Source organism: Hibiscus syriacus, unplaced genomic scaffold (genome assembly GCF_006381635.1).
Source record: "Hibiscus syriacus cultivar Baekdansim isolate YM2019G1 unplaced genomic scaffold, ASM638163v2 tig00110557_pilon, whole genome shotgun sequence".
In the NCBI taxonomy this organism is placed as follows: Eukaryota; Viridiplantae; Streptophyta; class Magnoliopsida; order Malvales; family Malvaceae; genus Hibiscus; species Hibiscus syriacus.
The window spans coordinates 949356-970917 of record NW_024062780.1 but is presented as its reverse complement, the minus strand read 5'-3'; the positions used below and the strand labels follow the sequence as shown (position 1 = coordinate 970917).

The window sequence follows — 21562 nt, the reverse complement described above, 5'->3', positions numbered from 1 at the left end:
ATCTATTCTTCCTTGGGCGTTGAAGCATCTGTTATTGTTATAGGTAGGATTTGTGACCCATGTGCTTTGGCGATGAAAATTCAAACCATTTTGTATTTGTAAAGTTGGAAAGCTAAGGCAACAAAATGAGCTTGAAAGAATTGATGCCTTTCTGGCTCTCTGCTTCCATAACATCATCTTGTACAGTATGTTATAAGATATATAGCACATATATTCCCTTCCTCCACCTTGTTGCCTTTAGCTAACTACTATTTTTTGTATATATTTCGGCGAGCGCTTCAAAGTGTCGTCAAGCAGAGGAGATGAACAAAACCCGGTGGGGTAGGAGCAGGGTCTTAGTTCGTGTATAACAGTAAAATAAATCAGAATAATAAAATAATTAATCAATATTAAGCTAATAGATTTTACGGTTCAAAAAATTTAAAGGTAAAACAAAAATTACTATCATTGGATGCACGCTAGTCTTGTTGTGGACCACAAGGCATCACTTCACGCAACATAATCACATAAAAAATGAAAAACGATATTCAAGGACTGAATGAATATTAATCGTCCTAAGCAATGGCACCATAGACTGTTTTTAACACAAACACAACCACAACCACAACTTTCACAGGTTAATCAATCATTCGTTAGACAACAATGAGAACTGGCAACTCATAGTTTAACAGCCTCGAGAGAGAATATATAGCCGGATGGGAAAATCATGATTACCTTGAGGGGAGATTTCAGGCTCATAACTCATCAGGTTGTGCAGTTAAAATCCAATCATCACACAAGATCCACCCGTTTATGTACACCATAGGGGCACTCACGAATATCCCAACCCACCCTCAAAATAAAAAAGAAAGAAATTTCTCAATCGGTAAAAAGAAAAAGAGAGGAAGTAAACAGGCTATCAAGAATAATCCCTTGCATCTTGAAAAGAACAAATAAATATCATTGCATCTCCCTAAATCTTTCAAGTCTAAAAGTACGCAAACATATTAGATGTATCTATTACCAAACCCTATCGCAAGGGCGCCAAAACATCAACTTCTGTAGAACAGATATGTAAGTACCTGCCAGAAGGGATTTGACGCAGCTCTGCACACATTTAAGCTAAAGCAAACAAATGCCACTAGTGAGGGACGGAGGTTCATCACAGCTGGAGAGACTCATTCATTAAAACAGAGGCAACAAAGAACATATTGAAGATCCCATAGCTGGGCAGCAAAAAAGTAAACCCCTTAGGAGTAGAAGCAGAAAAATAATGAGGCAGACCCAGAACATGCCGAATGGGACTCACAAAGATCAAAGATTGATGATCCCATAGTCAGGCAGCAAGCAAAGAAGTAAATCCCTTGGGTGTAGAAGCAGAGAAGTAATGAGGCATACGCAGAAGATGCCAAATGGGACCTGACCCACAAATATCAAGCATTGAAGATGAGCCGGGCAGCAAAGAAGTAAACCCCTTAGGTGTAGAAGCAGAAAAGTAATGAGGCAGACCCAGAAGACACCTCAACAAAAAAAGAAAAGCATGAATTTTTTAGCAGAGTTCCATGAATAAATTCTAAATAATTTTTTAGAGGTAAGCTTAAGATTATTTTCCCCTTGCATAAAAAAGAGACTACGGACATAGAAAAGGCATCATAAAAAAGAAAAAAAAAACAGAAAGGAACTTATCCAAATCCAAAAGCCTGAGGGCGTCGCCAATTTAAAAATAATAGCATTGAAGTCCAAACAAACTAAACACACTTAAACCCAGTCTCTTCAACAAAAGTTACATCCTTGTGCTACTTAGCTCCTACTCCTGCGGCGTTCTCTTGCACCATTTCTGTACCAAATTCAGTAATATATGTCACACTCACACATACACCATGATCAAAAACCACAAAAACACAAAATTAAACAAAGATAAACATGGCTGTGAGCAGGAAAGAAACTGACACTTATTTATAGGCAAAAAATATTGCAATGGAAAAGCCTTTCTAGCTACTAGCCTAAAGTTCAAGGAAACTCACCCATTAGCATATGGCAATTCCTCACGACCACGATATGGTGGAGACTTGCTGTAGCCATGTCCACGAGGAGAGGGACTGCGACGTCTTGGAGATCGAGCACGAGGACTGTAACTTCTACTTCAAATCAGTAAGTATCAAGCAATCAACACAAAAGCAATCAATGATAGCTTAGGAAGCCTTACCTGCGTCCATAGCTTGGGCTCCCACGATATCTAGGACTGTGGCTGCGACGTTTTCCAGAACCACCACGTGAACGACATTCTCTAGCAAAATGACCAGGCTCGCCACACTCATAGCACTTCAAATCAGAACCACCAGAGCGTCCAAGACCACCTCCACCTCGTCCACCTCTTCCTCTAGAATTACGTGAAAGCTCAACTCTCCATCCATTCTTGCCTGATCAAAATCCAAACAATAGACTTTAAAGCTGGTAAAGGACATTTATCTCAAATGATTAGCTACATTCATTCAATATGCCATTAAGAAGGGGAAAATTGAAACTTCCTGTTTAGATGGATGAAAAAGGCAAAGAGTATGACAATGCAATCAAGTTCACGTGTGTTTTTTCAAACTAAAGCATTAAAAGTGTGAACAAATAAAATAAAAGGGACAAAAATGACAAAATCATACAGCCAGTATATTGAAGGAGAGTCCCTTCATATGAACCATATTACTAACAATTATGGAAATAATTTGAAACACAGTTGTAAACATTAGGAAAACAAATTCTTCAAAAAGCTCATATGCAAAAGTAATAAAGAAAGAGAGGGCATATCAAAATCATTATTTTCACCATAAATCTAAATTCCTGCCTATTAATAAAGAAAGTGAAGCTTGATAACTATAATCTATTTCTTAAGAAAATTATTGTTTCTTTTAAAAAAAAAAACCAAATTGGGCCTATTTCAGTTTCAACGAGGAATGGAACACATCTAAACGGCCAGAACAGGAAGTTAAGGATAGAATTAGTGTCATCGTCAGAAACAAAAGGATCTGGTTGGAATACCATCTAATTCACGAATTGCATCCTCAGCGTCCCTGTGATCATCAAATTCAATGAAAGCATAACCCGGTGGCCTTCGAGCAACCCATACACTATAAAAATATCAGCAAATCAAAAGAAAAACAATAGAAAGAATTACGACAACAAATTCATACTTAAAGGAAGTGAATTATCGTGCATAATATAGCAGTTCATAAAATGAAAACAAAAGTAAGGTACACCAACAATATTATACTTTCGAATAACTCCGAAGACACGAAACTCGTCTTCTAGATCCCGTTCCGAAACTCGAGGGTCAAGATTACCCACGTACACGCGAGACATTGCTTTTAAGGGGGGGCTCAAAACAAAGCTACAAAATATTTCCAACGTTATTCAAGGTTAAGTTCAACAAAGAAACGAAGAGGTTGTTATACAGATATTCCCCATCACAATTGGAAGAAAACGAGTAATTTCAAAACCTAATTATATATAGAAAAGAGATAGAAAGACGTGAAGTTGGAACCTGGTGAGCTGGGATTGGCGCAGAGGAGGAAACAACGGCTTCCGCCTTTTGGGGTAGTCGGGGGAAATTAGGGCTAGAGAATTGCTATATGAAGGGCAAAATTAATGAGCTGGGCCTAGTGGATTAGGAAATTCAATGCAAAACCATTTAGCCAAAAAGCCCATCTAAAAAGTATCATTTGGATCCATTGTGGTGGTGGATTAGTCGTTCCAGTGTTAACTCAGCAAAATAATAGGTTTTTTTGGCCCAATACGGTAAAGAGGTAAATTAATTGAGAAAATAGGGCGAGTAAAAGTTTATTTTGAGATCTACGACATTTTCTACAATATTCATTGAACTAATCACGTCGATGTGATGAGTTCTAATAAAAATATTTTATTACAAATGTAATGTAATATTACAGTAAGGGTGTATTTGGTTCACGGAATATAAGATTATCAATGAAAATAAAATATTATCAGGGAATATGATTATTGGGAATGTTGTATTTTGTGTTTGGTTGGTTTAGCACGAATGTAAGATTACCGTGTTTGGTTAAAGGAATAAAAGATTATTAGAATGTATATTTGACCAAATTGTCCTTATTATATATTTGTATAATATTACAAGTTGGAAAATATTTATATATTTTCTTTAAAAAAATTTAAGTTCATAAAATTTATATAATTTTTTTACAAAATTAAAAATATAAAAAAGGTTTAATGAAAGGGTAAAATTTTATTTTAACCCCTGAACTTCATATAAAATTTTAATTATAGACTTTTTTTGTAAATATAAAATAGTTTAAGGCTAAATTTGTAATTTAACATTCGTAGAATTTTTATTATTCAATGATAAAAGAATGATATTTTTTGAAAGAAAAAAAATTTAAGGGCATTTTAGTCCAAAACACCGGTAATGTTACAATTCCTAAGAGAAGAGAGGTAATGACATTCCCAGTAATATACCCCAAAAAATTCACTATTAGTAATAAAACATTACCAGGAATGACATTCCAAACCAAACCTAACATGGTAATGTGGATTCTATTCCCGGAGAATCTCACATTCCCCCATCCAAACGACCCCTAATACCTTTTCTTAACTATTGATAACACATTTTATAACCGTTGTCGCTCAAAATTCAATTAATGTGTATTTTAACTCTATGGATTATCATTAAAGTGAGTTCATAATTATTTACATATCAATTTAAAATATCATATTGTTATGTTAGTCAACAAAAGCTTTAATTTATATATTGAAGTTTCGGGAACCAAGATCTTATTCATCATTCAAAAATAATTGCCCACTTGCATTATAAAATTTTAATAGCTTACGCACATCTTATAAAATTCTATTAATATTATTAATTGCCCACTTGCATTATTGGTGACTTATATTATTGGTGAAAAGGATGTGGAAAAAATGGTAATTAATTCCATAATCCCTGACAGCTAATATGGATAATTGTGTGTGAAAGTAAAACTTTACAGAGCAAATTTATTTTTTAATTTAACCTAAATAATATCTGAAATGTACATAATTAATATCTAATTAATTCATATAATTATGTATTAATAAAAAATTGATTTTAATTTAACCTAAATGATATTATTATCCGACAAGTCATTACTAGCTAAATAAACAAGTTGTAGTTTAGTTTAAAAAAAAAAATTTATCAAAGAAATAATTCTTTTTATTAAATTATTTTAAAAAAAAACTATGGCAGTCCAACAACAATCTAATTTACATCGAGGCCCAAATAATCAAAAAGAGCCCAAATTCATAAAAGGTAAATTACGTGTTTAGTATCTAAATTATCGATTTTGATTTGTTTTAGTAACTAAATTTTTTATTTTTTAAAATCATACCTAAAGTTTAGTTTTTGTTTCATTTTAGTACTCCGCCGTTAAAAACTTTAGTTCTTGTTTCATTTTACTACCCTCGTTCAAAATTTAACGTTAAGTTTTGAAAAGATTGAAAGTTTATGTACTAAAACGGACTATAACTAATAGTTTAGGTACTAAACACGTTAAGTTTTTAACGACAGAGTACTAAAACGAAAGTAAAATTAAATGTTAAGTGTGATTTAAAAAAATTGAAAGTTTAAGTACTAAAACGGACTAAAACTAATAATTTAAGTACTAAATACGTAATTTATCCGAAAAACACAAAAGGGAAGTTCATCCAAGGGGAAAAAAAACACAAAAGGGTAACAAAAAGATCTAAGGCAACGAAAACTTAAAGAACAGACATGAACAACATAGATCATACTTGTCAGCCAAATCATGTAGGAGAGATAAAAGGAATATTTGATAAAAGAATTTAACATAAATTTTTTTCATATTAAGAGTATAGAATTTAGATCAAGGACATATTATATTTGAAGATTAGAATATCAACAACGATGAAAAGCAGCAAAAGATAAATTATACTAACTAAGAAATATAAGTATTCCTAAAAAAATAAAAAAAAATATGTATAAGACGCGTCGTAATTTTTCATGACATTGGAACAAGATCAAAACAAAATAATTATCATTCACTCATCCTTTAAAATCTCCATAATACAAGTTCAAGTGAAATAGAGTCAATTAAATAATATAGTTAAACTTTCGAATGTATTTGTAACGCCCTGAAACTCGGGTCAGTAGTTTGAGTCAACCGAGATTCGTTTTGGAACCCAAAGGATTTATTTAAATAATTTGGATAAAGTTTATTTGGAATTGGACTGAGTTGGGTTCAAAAGAATTATGAGAGGTGATGATATTTTTATGAGCTAAAAAGTGCAGGGACTTAAAGAGTAGTTTACCCAATTTTATTTTGAAAGCCGAAACCTCCTTAGTTTTTATCTGGTATACGCGAACCTTTCCCCCATAGTATCTCATCAAACCTTTTCTCCTTCCTTCGATTTTCTTGTCTTCCTCTCCCTTTTCAAAAGCAAGATATCAAGCAATCCAAGTCTAGTTTGATTCAACTAAGGTAAGATTGTTAATCCTCATCATCCTAGCTTTAATTTAAGCTCCACGTTGTAAGGATTAGCATTGGAAACAAAAAGAATGGGTTTTGGGAAGATTTAAGGGAAATTTTGAGATTTTAAGTTGTTCACAGATTTAAGTTCTAGGAGAGTTCTCATCCTTAAATTCATCACTTAGTTCACTTAGAATTTCTTTTTCTCACTCTTGAATAGTTAAAGAAGTGGGTGAAAGCTCAAAGGCCAAGGTGAAAGCTCAAAGGCGAAGGGGAAAGAGAAAGCTCTCATTGAGTGAGTTGGGCTTTGCATTAAGCCAAGAATTTGAGGTATCCACACTTACAACTCCTTAATACTCCCAGTGGGTCATTTTTGAAGTACAAATAGCATTGAGACTTATATGAAAGCTTGATGAGCATGATCATGGTAAATGTTATGTTTTATGTTTTTAATACATTTAAAGTCTCATTTATGATCCTACTTGAATACATAAGACACTAAAAACAATTAGAACCTCCAGGGAGCAATGTGAGTGAGTTTAAGCGCCCAAATAAGACATTTTCGAACGAATGTATCAGTACTGGAGGGATCAGTATCGACACTGTTAATGTTAGACTTAAAAAAATGAATTTTATGAGGGAGTTTCAATACTGAGGGTTTGGTATCGAAATCGACGTGCTTGGTATCGAGACCCAAATTCCATAATACCATTTTGGTAATTGTACTCAAAGGAGTATTGATACCCAAGGTCCAAGTATCGATACTTCTCATATAAGTATCGATATTTTTCCTTTTAAAAAAGTGTTTTGTACTAGAGTATCGATACTTAGGGAAGGGTATCGATACTCGATAGACAATATCGATATTGTATGGCCAGTATCAATACCAAGGAGTTATTTTGGACTATAAATTAAGAGGATTTGGAAAGGCTAAAGAGGTTCCCAATAAGCTTAATTTTCTCTCAAATAAGACTACAAGTGGAACAATAATAATGCCTAATTTAAAGGTAGAAACAAATTAATTAGGGTGACATAAAACTAGCATTGTTTGATGCTCGGGAAACGATTCATACACCCGGGTTCCTTTAGTTCAGGATGTTGAAGTATAAAATCAGTCTGGATATATTTAGGTAGGATGCAAGGCCCTTAAAATTGACTAGCTAGGGCTCGAGGTCTGACACTCACAAGGGGTGGACTAGTCGGGGGTGTGGTGTCCGATGCAGAGATTCTGATAAAAGGGTAATTTTTGGCCCAGTAAACTCAATTTATCATTTTTGTTCCTATTATATTTTCGTATCGATTTAGCCCTTGAAGTTGCTCAATTGCATATCCCTAACTTAAAACTCTAAATTGTAAACCATAACCCGTTACATCTAAACTATAAACCCTAAACACTTAGGATTTTAAGTTAAAGAAAATATACAAAATGATTCAATTAAATAACTTTAAAGGCTAAATTAATGTCCCCGAAGCCTTAAATGTTTAACACTTTGTTTACAATTTGAAGCGTGAAATATTATTGATTTTGCTATCCAGTTCTCAATGCCCATAGAGATTGAAGCCTGCATAGTTTAACGATCATTATTTTCAAATTATGCATGTGCGCGCATTTGTTCAAGAAATATAGAAGTCAACCAACAAAGAGAAGTCAATAATCAATTAATAGAATATTTAATGACTTAGTTTACACTATATACAAGATAGGATTAAATTAATAAAAATAATTAAGATGTAGGGTTTTTTTCCATTGTTAATTCCCCCAAATCCAATAATAAACAGGTTCTTGGCCTCCAAGCAAATTTCATTGGATCCTTAAACATTTCAAATTATAAAAATATTAAGGTTTTAAAATATACGGATAGAACATGTGATAACATTTAAATATTATTTATTAAAAATAAAATATTTTATTATCAATGTATTAAATATTAATCCTAAATTTAAATGATAAATTATTCTTAAATATTATTTAATAATTTAAAATATATATATAAGTTTTGTTCCTAAATCCCCAATTAGATAAAGGGTAAATTACGTATTTAGTAGCTAAACTATCAGTTATGGTATGTTGTAGTACCTAAACGTTCAGTTTTTCTAAAATCACGCCTAAAGTTTAGTTTTTGTTTCATTTTAATATCCATGTTTAAAATTTAATATTAAGTTTTGAATTTTTTTGAAAGTTTAGGTACTAAAACGAATAAAAACTGATAGTTTTAGTATTAAACGCATCAAATTTTTAACTGTGAGATACTAAAATGAAACAAAAGCGAAATATTAGATATATTTTTTACCAAAACGAATAATTTAAATATTAATATAGACCAAAACTAATAATTTAAATAATAAATGCGTAATTTATCTTTAGATTAATTGCAAGACCTATTATAATAACGTATACTTCACACCATATATGTTGGTCCACCGGTCATTTTCATTTTGTAGGTTAATGTCTACTTGGTTAAAACTAATCCCTTTCGCATTAATGTCACCTGGTGTCTCTGCCATCCAATAAAATTGACTAGCAGTATAACGTACCTAATAATATATATATATATATATATATAGCGCGGAGCTACAGTATGATGAAAATTGATTTATCTTTGATTAATAATTTATTTTATTAATATATTTACCTTGAAAATTTTTATGTTCGATTTTAAAATTTGAGTTTTTTTTTATCAGTTACTTATTTTATAAATGGTGCGTGTCTATTCTGAAATTTTATTTACACTCATCATTTTTTAAAATTTTATGTTGTTAATATATATTACTCAATTTAAAAAATATTTTTAGATCCGTCACTAATATAAATATATATATATATATATATATATATATTAAGCTTTGGCTCCTCCGGTGCTCGAAAAACTCAAAAGGATAGATTAGAATCTGAGGTTTATCAGAAAATATGGAGTTGTTCCTCGCCACTTTAAAAACCCTATTGTCGGTAGCGGTTGCAGCAGCCGTTTGCTACTTGTTCCATCACTACAGCAGCAGATGGCTCAGGTTTCAAAGGGTTAGAAAGAAGCTGTGCATGCAAGGCATCACCGGACCACCTCCTTCGTTTCTGTCCGGCAATTTACACCACATGCAGCAACTCCAGTTCAAGGCGAACAAGGCCGGAACCCACTCCGAAATCGTTGCCCACGACTACACTTCCACGCTCTTCCGTATTTCGATCACTGGAGAAAACAATACGGTAACATCCATTTACATATTTCATTATTATATATGAATCGATCTAAGCTGCATATACACAGTTCTGATATACACTATCGTATGTCTTATATATTTTTTATTGATAATATATTTTTATGTCTATCTTTTTATAAATTCATGCCCGTTCAGATTGTTTTAAAAATTTTCTCCTGACACAACGGATGTAGTTTTCTTTGAGAAAACCAACCGGGAACAATGCATTTCTTTCTGTACTTTCTGCAAAAGTCTATTTTCATAGTCCTCCATTTTTGATGACCAAATGCTTCACAATTAGGGTCAGCATTTTTCTTTCTTTTTTTGACTTCTGTGAGTATTCAAAAGACTTTTCCAAACGAACACAACACCGTCTTTGCATATAGATCTTCAAGAGACGAAGTACAGTCAGATTCTATCCCCTAATTGTACATCAGCAAAAATAATTTTAAAAAGGATAATTCATTATTTTTTCTTTGTGTGAATATCCAACAAATATAATGAGAAGAAAAAAGCTAAAAGCGTAAGCTAGTAAATGGAAAACAATGGTAGGTAGACAAATAGATGGGGTTGGGGAAGAGAAGGGCATTAAAGAAAGAGGATTCGGGGGGCAAATAATGTGGGTTTGGAGAGTTGTCTGAGGTTGACTAGTGAGCAGGCGCCCGATGTAATGGCCCCATTTCCACGAGGCCAACGCATAAACTATTACCGAGGGGTGGCAGAACTGGCAATTAATTCTTCACGTTTCGTGTGATGAATATAGATAGAAACCAACCTAAAATTTTATATTAAGAAAATAAATTTAAATTTATGAGTTTTTAATAGGATAAAATTAAATTTATAAAATTTTAAATGAATAAAAATAAAAAAATTAATAAAAAACACATAAAAAATTTAAAATATAAAATAAATTTAAATCTTCAAGATAGACGTTGTTGTTATTTATTTCACTAGTTCCATCCATGATTATAGCTTATTTATTTAGCTAGTTCCATCCATGATTATAGAGACGTGATGTGAGTGTGAGTGTGAGGGGACAGTGACTCAAATTAATTATATAATTTTAATATGGAAAAATCAATTATTGTGCTAGAAAACATTACGCCGCCCAACAAATACAATTAATATACCGCCATGGTCCATATCCCACATCAAAGATCCCAACACGAAACCTAGTAGCTACCATCTTCCATCGTAATTAACATTCTATTGTTTATAATTACTTTCACTTTTGTATATACACGCTATATCAATAAACAGTTATTATGCAAATGATAGTAACATGTAAACCTAAATAGTAAATTAAGAAGAAGCCGAGTAAGATGCAACTTCTGATTATTTTATGGAGCAATCTCATTGATTGGGTGGAAAATAATGTTGAAATCTTCCTTTTTATCCCTCTCTCTCTTCGTTTTATAGTTGAACCTTTCATTTTCAGTTAACACAAGTAAACGTTGTAGAGGAAAACTTTTTTTTTTCTTTAACAAAGTTGTAGACGAAAACCATACTGTTGCTATTTGTTTACTTGTATTAAGTACTTCTTTCTATCCCACAAAATATATAGGGATATGTTTAGGGATTAGGATGATTCTTACCCAACCCGACTTGATCGGCTTTGATTTTTTTTTAAAAAAATTGGGTTCGGGTCTGGTTCGGGTTTAGGATGAAAAATATCTGACCCAAAAAAATTGTAATTTTACCTTATATATTTAGGAATAATTGCAATAATATTCATTTATATATTATTTTTTCAATTAAATACCTATTTTTATTGAATAAAAATAATATTTTTAATATATATATTATTTCCGATCGGGTCGGGTCAAATTATGATTTTATCTCAAAAAATCTGGTCGGGTGGAAGGTGTATCTTTTATTTTTACACTAATTCATATCCATTAGATTTAAATAAATATATGGATTATACTCGATTAAATTTTATAACCCATAAAAAATATTTCTTTAACTCATAGTAAAAATATATAAAATAATATATTTTTTACCCTAAACCATAACCTATAAATTATAAATCCTAAACTCTAAACCCTAACTCTAAAAAGAAAAGAAATTGTTTCACTGTGAGTTAAAGAAATATTTATTTATGGATTATAAATTTTAATTAAATTTAAGTCATTTATTTATTTAAATCTAATGGTTGTAAACTAGTGTAAAACATATTAGTTTTACATAGTGTAAGTGGATTCTAACCCATATATATATATATATATATATATATATATATATATATATATATATATATCACATCTATAATAATGAGCATATATGTATGTGAAACGTGTCTTTGAATGGTTGGTGAATGTGCTTTTAATGTATTATGTATGCATGTATGTTATGTCATGAATAAAGAGTAGTTGAAATTAATTATTAATACAGGTCAAATATACACATATTCGACGGGGCTAAGGCAACACCTGTATGTGAGCGACCTGGAGATATTGAAGGAACTGAACCAGTTGAATACATTGCAGTTGGGCAAGGATGCTTATATGACCAAGGTACTCAAGCCCATGCTTGGCAATGGCATTATAAGATCCAATGGCCAGCTTTGGGCACATCAAAGGAAGATCATTGCGTCAGAGTTCTTCATGGACAAGGTTAAGGTAATATAATACCAAACATAAATACTTCATTACTCTACAATACTTTGGTTCCCATATAATAATCCAACAGAACTACTCTAAAAACTGAATGATAAATCTCTTAGGGCATGGTGGAGCTCATGGTGGAATCAACCGCGCCTCTGCTTAAGAAATGGGAAGCCACCATAGATGCAAGAGGCGGTCGGGCAACCGAGATAAATGTGGATGATGATTTTAGGAGCTTTTCAGCCGACGTTATTGCAAGGGCATGTTTTGGGAGCTCATATGTTAAAGGAAAACAGATTTTTTCCAAGCTTAGGAGCATACGAACCACCATTACCGAGCAAGGGTTTCTTTTTGGCCACAGTAGTTCGAGGTACAATATTTCCACACCCACTGTTTTAGTTTGCATGCAGTAAAAACACAATGTATTCATCACAATTGCAGGTTTCTTCCCAACAATAACAAGGTTAGCACTCTAGAAAGAGAGGTCGAATTGTTGATTTGGGAGACTGTGAAACAACGCCAACAAGAATGCTTTGGCAAATCTTTGGGTCAAAAAGATTTAATGCAGCATATATTAGAAAGTGCTGTGACCGATGCCAGTGTGGCGCCGCAGAAGTTTATAGTTGATAATTGCAAGAATATATACTTCGCCGGTCATGAATCCACTGCCATTACTGCCTCCTGGTGCTTGATGCTACTCGCTCTGCATCCAGAATGGCAATCCCGAATTCGAGAAGAGGTGGCTCAAGTTTTCACTAATGGCCTGCCTGATGCAGACTCCATATCTCGATTGAAAATGGTAAACATACTGATACTTACCCAATGTAAGAAAAAGAATAGTTTTAAAAAGATTTAGGATCGTCATATCTATAAAAATAGATAACTGAGATTAACTCCTTGTATTTTTTTCCCCAGTAAATTTCTTCTTTTGTCTTCCTAATAATCTCAATCATCATTTTCACTCATCTAACGGTCCTAAATATGTATAAAACTTTTTTAGTTTTACATTATTTAATTGCATCATATCTTACATATGTATACACATGCTTCTTATAAGTTGTAAAAGTGTGGGTTCCTACCATCATATGAAGGTGACTATGGTGATTCAAGAAACCATGCGGCTTTACCCAGCGGGGGCATTTGTGACTAGGGAGGCACTGGAGGAGACTCGAATGGGGAATATTTTGGTTCCAAAAGGGGTGTGCATTTGGACTGTGATTCCAACTTTGCATCGGGATCCTGACATATGGGGACCAGATGCTAATGAGTTCAAGCCTGAAAGATTCATCAATGGTGTCTCCAAAGCTTGCAAATCCCCACAAGGCTACATCCCATTTGGTTTAGGCACTCGGTTGTGCTTGGGTAAGAACTTTGCAATGGTTCAATTGAAGGTTCTTCTAGCTCTTATCGTCTCCAAATTTACCTTCTCTCTATCTCCGAGTTATCGCCATTCTCCTGTATTTCGGATGCTTGTTGAACCCGAACATGGTGTATATATCCGAATACAGAAGATATGATAACGCGACACTCCGCTGGCTTTAAGCCTGATTATCATTACTAATGTATTAAATGAAGCTTTTATATATGTAATTTATTTTAGTTTTTATGTTTTCCATGAAAGGAATGGAAGCTTATATGTTGTTTTATAACCTGTAATGCCTTGCTCAAATCTCTGGTTGTCTTCTTAATAGATTGAGAATCGAGAATCAAATGTTCTGGGGAAAATCTGTAAAATAAAGGTTAGATAGGCACAAGCTGTAATAAAAAATATATCAACAATGTACACAGAAAGAACGCTACTCGAAATGCAGCATTTCTGTTTGTGTAGTATAACATGTAGACGAATCACTTCAACTACAGTAAACATCATACAACCTTCAGTTGGTTCAAACTGAATAATCTTTGTACCATGTCCAAAATAATTGTAACAATAACTTTTTCATTATTGGACATAACCAAGTTACCTGAGAAGTGCATGCAAATAGAAACTGCAAATCAGTTGCCTGGTTCAGCTAAAATGAATCAATGGATCATGTTCAGAAAAAATTGATAATGTAGCCAAGTATGCATTTGAAGGAAAAATCATGGTTGGCGTTCCTTGCTAAATTTTTTCACAAAATCAACGGGTAACCTGCACAAAAGCAAGGCCATAAAATACAAAATCTGGACGGTTTTGTAAGAAACAGGACAAGAAATCGATAAACGAGATGGAAAAATTAGAATAACGTAAGTCTCATAAAGGATTCGCAGGTATATAACTGTGAAAAACCAGGGAGGATAAAGATAAACTTGTTTGTGAAGCACACTCATAGAACTACATCTCGGAAAGGGCCATCAACCAGATTGACTTGTCAAAATACAAAAGCTGCCAGCAGTGTATGCAATACAGCCCAATAGATTATAATGCCAAGACAAAAGGCAGGTTGTCGCATGAGCGCCCGATCACAAGAAACCCTGGCACATTACATAAACGCAGTTACTTGCTGAAAAAGGTTGCTTTTGGAGTGTAAATAAATAAATCTCAAGCCCAAATGAACGTTGAACTACTTTAGATGAAAACAAACTGAAAAGCAGAAATGACTCCTACCATAAGCCGTCTACCATATCGGTTATCGGCCTTGTAAACCTTGGAACAACCCTTGATGTGGTGAGTGATTTGAAACCGAGAACTGAGGAAACAAAAATTAAAATGCAAGGATTAAAAGTCATCCTCACTTGAAGCATAAATAAGTATAAACATACAAAAAATTGCAAATAGTAAAGGATACCTTTATCTTCGTCTTCATCTTCTAACCTACTATTTTTTCCATCATCCGTATCTATAGGAATAGCAACTTGATCAGCATTGACTTTGCGCAAACTACGAACTTGGGATGTTGTAGAGGTCCCCGCTATTGCCCACTTGTTTATCTACACAGATAGTCAGCAAAATACATTACTCAATATCTATAAATTGATTATGCAGAAGCATAACTTATTAATGTGAGGTAAGATTGAAGTATATATCAACTTTTAAAATCATTATTATTTGTTTAAGTAACAGCAAAATTATCAAATGCTGATAGAGTTGCCATATGAATTTTGATTCTATAGATTGAACTCATTCCATCTCTCATGAAACCAGATAAGATGTCTAGCTCCCAAAGTAAAATGTGAAAATTTGATAAGAAAACAGTTATGGGAAATTGTAAGAAAGAAATTAGGTTTCGTCACTCACATCCCAATTTTGTCCGTCACTAGTTTTCTAAAGGTCCCAAGTCCTAACAGCGTGCTGCTCTAGAAAATTGCAAACACACCAAATAACTTCCACATGTTCAACCTCCACGATTTCAGACTTCAAACTGGCTGCCTGACCCACAGCTCCCAAACCTTCAAGCAAATTTAACTGGGATTCCTTCTCATGCAAAGTCTTCCTTAGGGTTTCTTCTCTGTGCGTCGACTCCTCCACTTTACTCCTTTCTGCTTGCAACAATTCATCCCTATTTTTAGCAACCCCCCGAGGTCTTCTAGTTCAATAGACCTAATCCCTGTATGTATTATTTCCTTGTAATCAGGCACCTGACTATTCTTCGTATCAAAATGAAGATCAGGAAAACCGACACGGGGAACAATTGATTCAAACCAAATCAAAAACTCATTTATCTCATCTGAGCTTTCTTTATTGCTTATTTGTGATGCAGCAAGAACATCATTGGTGCATCTCGTGACCTCTTGTCTTAAGAAGGAAACCTCAGCATCCAGATCCTGTAGTTGTGATTGCAGCTGTTCAACCTGGGTAATAAGACTTTCTGATAGAGCACGAAGCTCATCAAACTTGCTCACTGTAACGGAAAGCTTTTTCACAGCCTTTCCCCGAGAAGCTTCAAGGTTCTCTAAATCTGTGTTCTTCTGCTGTAGTACTTTTTCCAGTTCCTCGATCTTTTTTGTCAACTCTTCCATTTGGAACTCCTCCTCATCAAGTGCTTGCATAAGGACTTCAATTTCTGTCAGGGAATAGCATTTACAAATGAAGATTCCAAAACCAAATGAATATATAAGGAAAATAAAAAGTAGGATTCAAACAAATAAAACATGCCTTGGTCTTTCGATGATAATACATCTGTCAGTGATTTGACTCTATCCTGCAATTCCACTGTATTGGCTTGCACATCTTGCAGTTCTTTTACTCTCTGCTGCAGTGAAGTCTGTTCTTCCCTCATTACTTCCAGTTCTTTCTCCAAATCATACACCAGGGTTTTTGAAGATTGAAGATCTCGTGTGTGTAATTCGTGGCAGACGCTTCAGCTAACTTGATTTGATCAACAAGCTCCATGCATATCCGATCTTTCTGGATATCCTTCTCCTGAAGCTCTTTCTGCAAATTTGCTATGGTTATTTTCATTTCCCTTTGGCTTCCTTCAATAATTTCAGCTTTCACACTCGAAAAAAATTTCACTGCTGAAAAAAGTTTTTCTGCCATGGTCTTGATATTTTCCTCAGTGGCAACACTACTTTGTCCACTAAAAGAAAGTACTCCATCACCTGATATTATAGGCTTCATGTTAGTCACCAGATCTGCAGCAGCCAAATTATTTCCTAACAACTCAGCTTTTTGATTTTCAATCTCCAAGACTGAATTAGTACATGCTTCATAAAGCAAGGCAATTTTTCTTCTCAACACAACAATCTCCATGTCTTTCTCTTTCCCAGCTGATTCTATATGTATAATGTTTTCTTCATAGCTTCAAATGACTCTTTCATAGAATTTGTTCTCTATATAAGACCCCGAATACATTCCATCTTGTAATGATTTTGACTGCACAATCAACTTTTCTTTTAGTGCAGTAATTTCAGTTCTCAAATCTTGCAGGCAATGCCAGATTAAACTGCAAACTTCAACTATTGCATCGCCGTCCAAAGGGTCCTGCATATTGGCAATCGGCCAAGTATCTGCAAATTGAATGTTGAAAAAGTTTACATTAAATCATACACTAACCAATCCTGTTGCCTTAAAAACAGACAAAGAAGTGCATCTCGTAAGCTAGAAAAAAATGGTTATATCATATAAATTAAGGAAACTAAATCAAAACTTAAAAATCCTATTGAATGTTCAAAATACCAAAGAAAGAATCGATTTTCTTCAGCTCTTCTATTTTTATTAAAAAAACACTAAACATGGGTCGAAGAAACACTAAAAATCAGCTGTGAGAGTGGAAACAATTCAAAAGCAGTAGTACCATGATGGTGAAGAGAATTCCTGTCTCGAACAAAAATGGCATTGTTGAAGAGAAAGAGCACAACCAGAAAGCCAGTGTACTTGGGGAAAAGAGACAAAAGCACAAAATCAAAGATGAAAAAGTAAATATAATGGAAACCTTTTGACGTCCGGCGGCAAGCAGATCTGTACGATTCTTGTTTTTGTCTGTCCAATCCTCTCTGTTTTTGCTTCCCACTCTTAAGGCTCTGGAAATCAAAGCCAAGTCTCAATCACCATTTGGATCTCCCTCTTCCCCCTCTTACCTATGCCCACAATAAACAATCATGAATGAACAGAGTGAAAACAATCACTATCAATTTATATAAACATTGAAGCCACCAATAGCAGCAGTGTTCGACCATGTCAGTTGAAGATTTTTTACAATACATATGTGTGTGTGTGTAATTTTAAAGGGAAAATTTTGCAAGATGAATAACTGAATTTGTTTTTCTTTTTCTAATATTTTTCAAGTAACCGAAAATAAAACAGAATCGTCAATCCCAGTATTCAACAAAGAAACAACTAAAGATTCCAATTCCGAACCAAAAAAATCACCAAAAAGGGAAATTTGATTGAAGAAAAAAATGTTGAAAGATTGAAATAAAAATATTTGGAATTACCGCACTTTGCAAAATGAATAACTTAAATTGCATTTCTTTCTCTAACAATTTCAAGTAACCGAAAATTAAAAAAAAAAAATCACAATCTCAATATTTAAAAAAGAAGCAACTAAGATTCCAACCAGGAACCAGGGAATCACAAAACAAAAGGGAATTTTTGATTGTCGCCAAAAAATTTGTAGGAAGACAACAGCAATACCTGGAATTGCCGCGATCTGGTCGATAACGTGGCGCCGTAAATGAGGCTTTTTGGTGCCGAATTTGGTTCAAATTTCGTAAGTTAGGCGAGCTTACGCGTGCGCATGTAATTTGAGTTCGTTTTTTTAAAACTTGGATCTAAAGCAAACTTCTCAATCCTGTGTAGCTGAAATGTCCAACTCCGCAAACATTCGCTGCTTCGCTAACTTGCCTGTGACGTTTATGTCTGGGTTTGGTTAAAGTGAAAATAAACCCAGATCGATGTTAATGCCCCAGTAAAGTTAATACTGGCTTTTGGGCTAATTATTCTGACCAGGTCAACCTCTTAAAGAGCTTTGATCCCTCAATGTGTAGACTTATGACCCATAAAAGGATTGCAAAATGGGGTTATGCTGATCTAGCATTAGATGAAAAGCCCCATTTTATTTGACTAAAAACAAGTATCAAGTGATTTCACTGATCAAGAGATTCGTTCTTATCTCTTATGATTTCGAGTTTGAGTACCACAAATGTCAAAAGTATGAGCGTTTATATAAAAATATTTGAATAGATATTGACTTCTATTTACCCAGATTTGTATAAAAAAAAGTCATAAAAAGTAAATTGATTCAAATTAGTACATGAACTTAACTTTCTTTTTTTGAATTGATTAAAAACTAAAAATGTTAATTTGACCCCAAAAATTTAAGTACGTATGTTAAATTTAACTAAGAGTAAGTTCAGGGAACCTAAATAAATTTAAAAGTTTTGATACTAAATTAAATCTTAAAATTGAGTTCAAGTTCATAACTGGAAAAATAAAATTTAGATTTACAAATTACATTTTTTCCAAAAAAAATATTAAATAAAATACTGAGAATTATTATCCGGAATAAATTTTTTTTATCTTGTATATAACTCAATGTGTACAAATTAAAAATTTATACGAGTTATTATCAGTAATTTTATTATTACATTAAAATTAAGGGTAAATTATAGTAATGGTCACTGAACATTTCTGAAGCTTGCATTTAGGTCTCCCAACTTTTAAAACTTGCAATACAGTCCCCCAACATTTATTCCGTTTGCAATATAGTCCCCAACTTAAATCACTGTTAGAAAATTAGGGTAAATTATATAAACGGTCATTGAACTTTTCAGGCACTTGAATTTAGGTCCCCAACTTTTAAAACTTGCAAAACAGTCCCCCAATAATTTTATTTTCTTATTAAATATAGATGTATAGAAAATATAAATGATTCAATTTATATTTAAATGTATGAATCATTTATAATTTTGATATATTTTATTTTTCTTGTATAAACTAGTATTTAAAATATGTTTATATTTTAATTAAAATATTTCAATATACGAATAAAAATATATTTATATAAATGTATATTTATATTTAGATGTATAAATAAAAAATATATTCATATATTAATGTATGAATCATTTATATTTTTTGAATATTTTATTTTTAATAAGAAATTAAAATTATTAATTATATTAGAAATACTCAACTTAAGATTATATATATAATCATGAATTATAAATATGAAAAATTTAATTATTAAATTTAATTTAAAAATATATAAATCTTAAATTTATTCTTTTAAAATATTGTATCAACTAATATTTAAAAAATATATTAAATCTATCAAACAATTTATCAAATATAATACTTTTATTGTAAAAAAATATAATATTTTCCCATCATTTATTGCTTTCAAATTTTTTGCCGAAGTTCAAATCTCATTATTTCCATTTTCCATTATATTCTTTTTTTCTGGCATTGGTCATACTATTAGTATATGTATTATTGTATATCTCTTAACACAAACGACGGTGTTATCTTAGTGGCTCCACCCTGTATCTTTCATTTGCGTGACTCAGGTTTGAGTTTGCCCAAGACCCAAAATTTACTTCTTTGTAACTTAATTTTCTTCTAATTAGGTGGTGGCATGTGTCACCAATAACATATATCATGATCATGTGTTAACACATGTCAGATCCTGGTTAAATGATTAATTTATTAAATTTTATTTAATTTAGGACCAAATTGATAGCATATATAAATAATTAGGTGGTGACCGGTGTCACCAATGACACGTGTCATGATCATGTGCTAACACATGTCAGATCCTAATTAAATGATTAATTTATTAAATTCTATTTAATTTAGGACCAAATTGATTATATAAATAATAAAGACTGAATGTATAATAATGTCAATTCCTTTTAACTGCTACTTCATCATTTGTATCAATTGGTAACGAATAGTGGCTTAGTTGAAACAGTTAAATAATTATGTTGTATGATTGATAAATTTAAAAGATCGATGACAAAAGTAAAAAGGGCTAGATAGTTAAGTTGTCAACCTAGTAGTTTACACTTTTATTTATACGTCAAAATAACATTTTATAAATTTAAAATTCGAATTATTTTCAACCTCTTCTATATCCTAACTACTTTTTTTAATTAAAAAATTTCTTCAACAGATAAGAATTATACTATTATATTTATATAAAAAATATGTATCACATGAAATAAGATGAAATTAAATAATAATAAATCTGACATAATTCAATTTAATTGAATTATTTTGGAATTTAGGGTTTAGAATGAAATTGAATTACTTTGGAAATTGGGGTTTAGAATGAAATTGAGGACTGTTTTGCAAGTTTTAAAAGTTGGGGGGCCTAAATTCAAGTGTCTGAAAAGTTCAATAACCTTTTATATAATTTACCCTAATTTCTAACGATGGTTTAAGTTGGGGGACCATATTGTAAACGAAATAAATGTTAGGAGACTATATTGCAAGTTTTAAAAGTTGGGGGACCTAAATGCAAGCTTCAGAAATGTTCAGTGACCATTACTATACTTTACCCTACAATTAAATAAAACTTGAATAGAATATTGAATTAAATTTATATTATAATTTAAATTATTAATATTTTAACAATAATATTTTTATTTTAAATTAGTAATTTTAAACTTGTCATTATAATATTTTATAAAAGACTAGATGTATCATATTTGAAGTATCAAACAAATTGATTGTACCTAACAATTCATATATATGCTCTATTTTTGTGTGTTTAGTAGACTAGTATTTTCGGCAATTGCAATGACTTCTTCATCTTTATATGTTCAAAAAATTAAGATTTTTTAGTATATAAAACTAATAATTATTAAGTAAAAAATCATTATTCTCACTTTTTCTTCAAGTTGCGTAGTAAGTAAAAGTGCTCACTAGGTTTTTAGGCT

At 32.3% G+C, this 21562-nt stretch overlaps 2 protein-coding genes and 1 pseudogene across 3 annotated transcripts; 1 reads left to right on the top strand and 2 right to left on the bottom strand.

The window, feature by feature from the left end:
- Nucleotides 1-1664: 1664 nt before the first annotated feature.
- LOC120132219 (serine/arginine-rich splicing factor RSZ22-like) lies at nt 1665-3580 on the bottom strand. Of its 2 annotated transcripts, none has more exons than XM_039149031.1 (6): nt 3512-3580; nt 3242-3358; nt 3010-3098; nt 2186-2399; nt 2004-2117; nt 1665-1816 (listed from the first exon to the last, which is right to left on the bottom strand). In XM_039149031.1, exons 2-6 carry the CDS (start codon nt 3328-3330, stop codon nt 1780-1782), a joined length of 543 nt encoding a protein of 180 aa, XP_039004962.1. In that variant the 5' UTR covers nt 3331-3358; nt 3512-3580; the 3' UTR covers nt 1665-1779. The 2 variants fall into 2 exon arrangements, with proteins under 2 accessions (XP_039004962.1, XP_039004963.1); XM_039149032.1 differs by having other exon boundaries at nt 2004-2108.
- Nucleotides 3581-9318: 5738 nt separating this feature from the next.
- LOC120132186 lies at nt 9319-13959 on the top strand (annotated as a pseudogene).
- A 1607-nt stretch (nt 13960-15566) lies between these two features.
- LOC120132184 lies at nt 15567-18439 on the bottom strand. Its single transcript, XM_039149002.1, has 4 exons — nt 18315-18439; nt 17614-17758; nt 16335-17188; nt 15567-16242 (listed from the first exon to the last, which is right to left on the bottom strand). Exons 3-4 carry the CDS (start codon nt 16456-16458, stop codon nt 15674-15676), a joined length of 693 nt encoding a protein of 230 aa, XP_039004933.1. The 5' UTR covers nt 16459-17188; nt 17614-17758; nt 18315-18439; the 3' UTR covers nt 15567-15673.
- Nucleotides 18440-21562: the final 3123 nt, after the last annotated feature.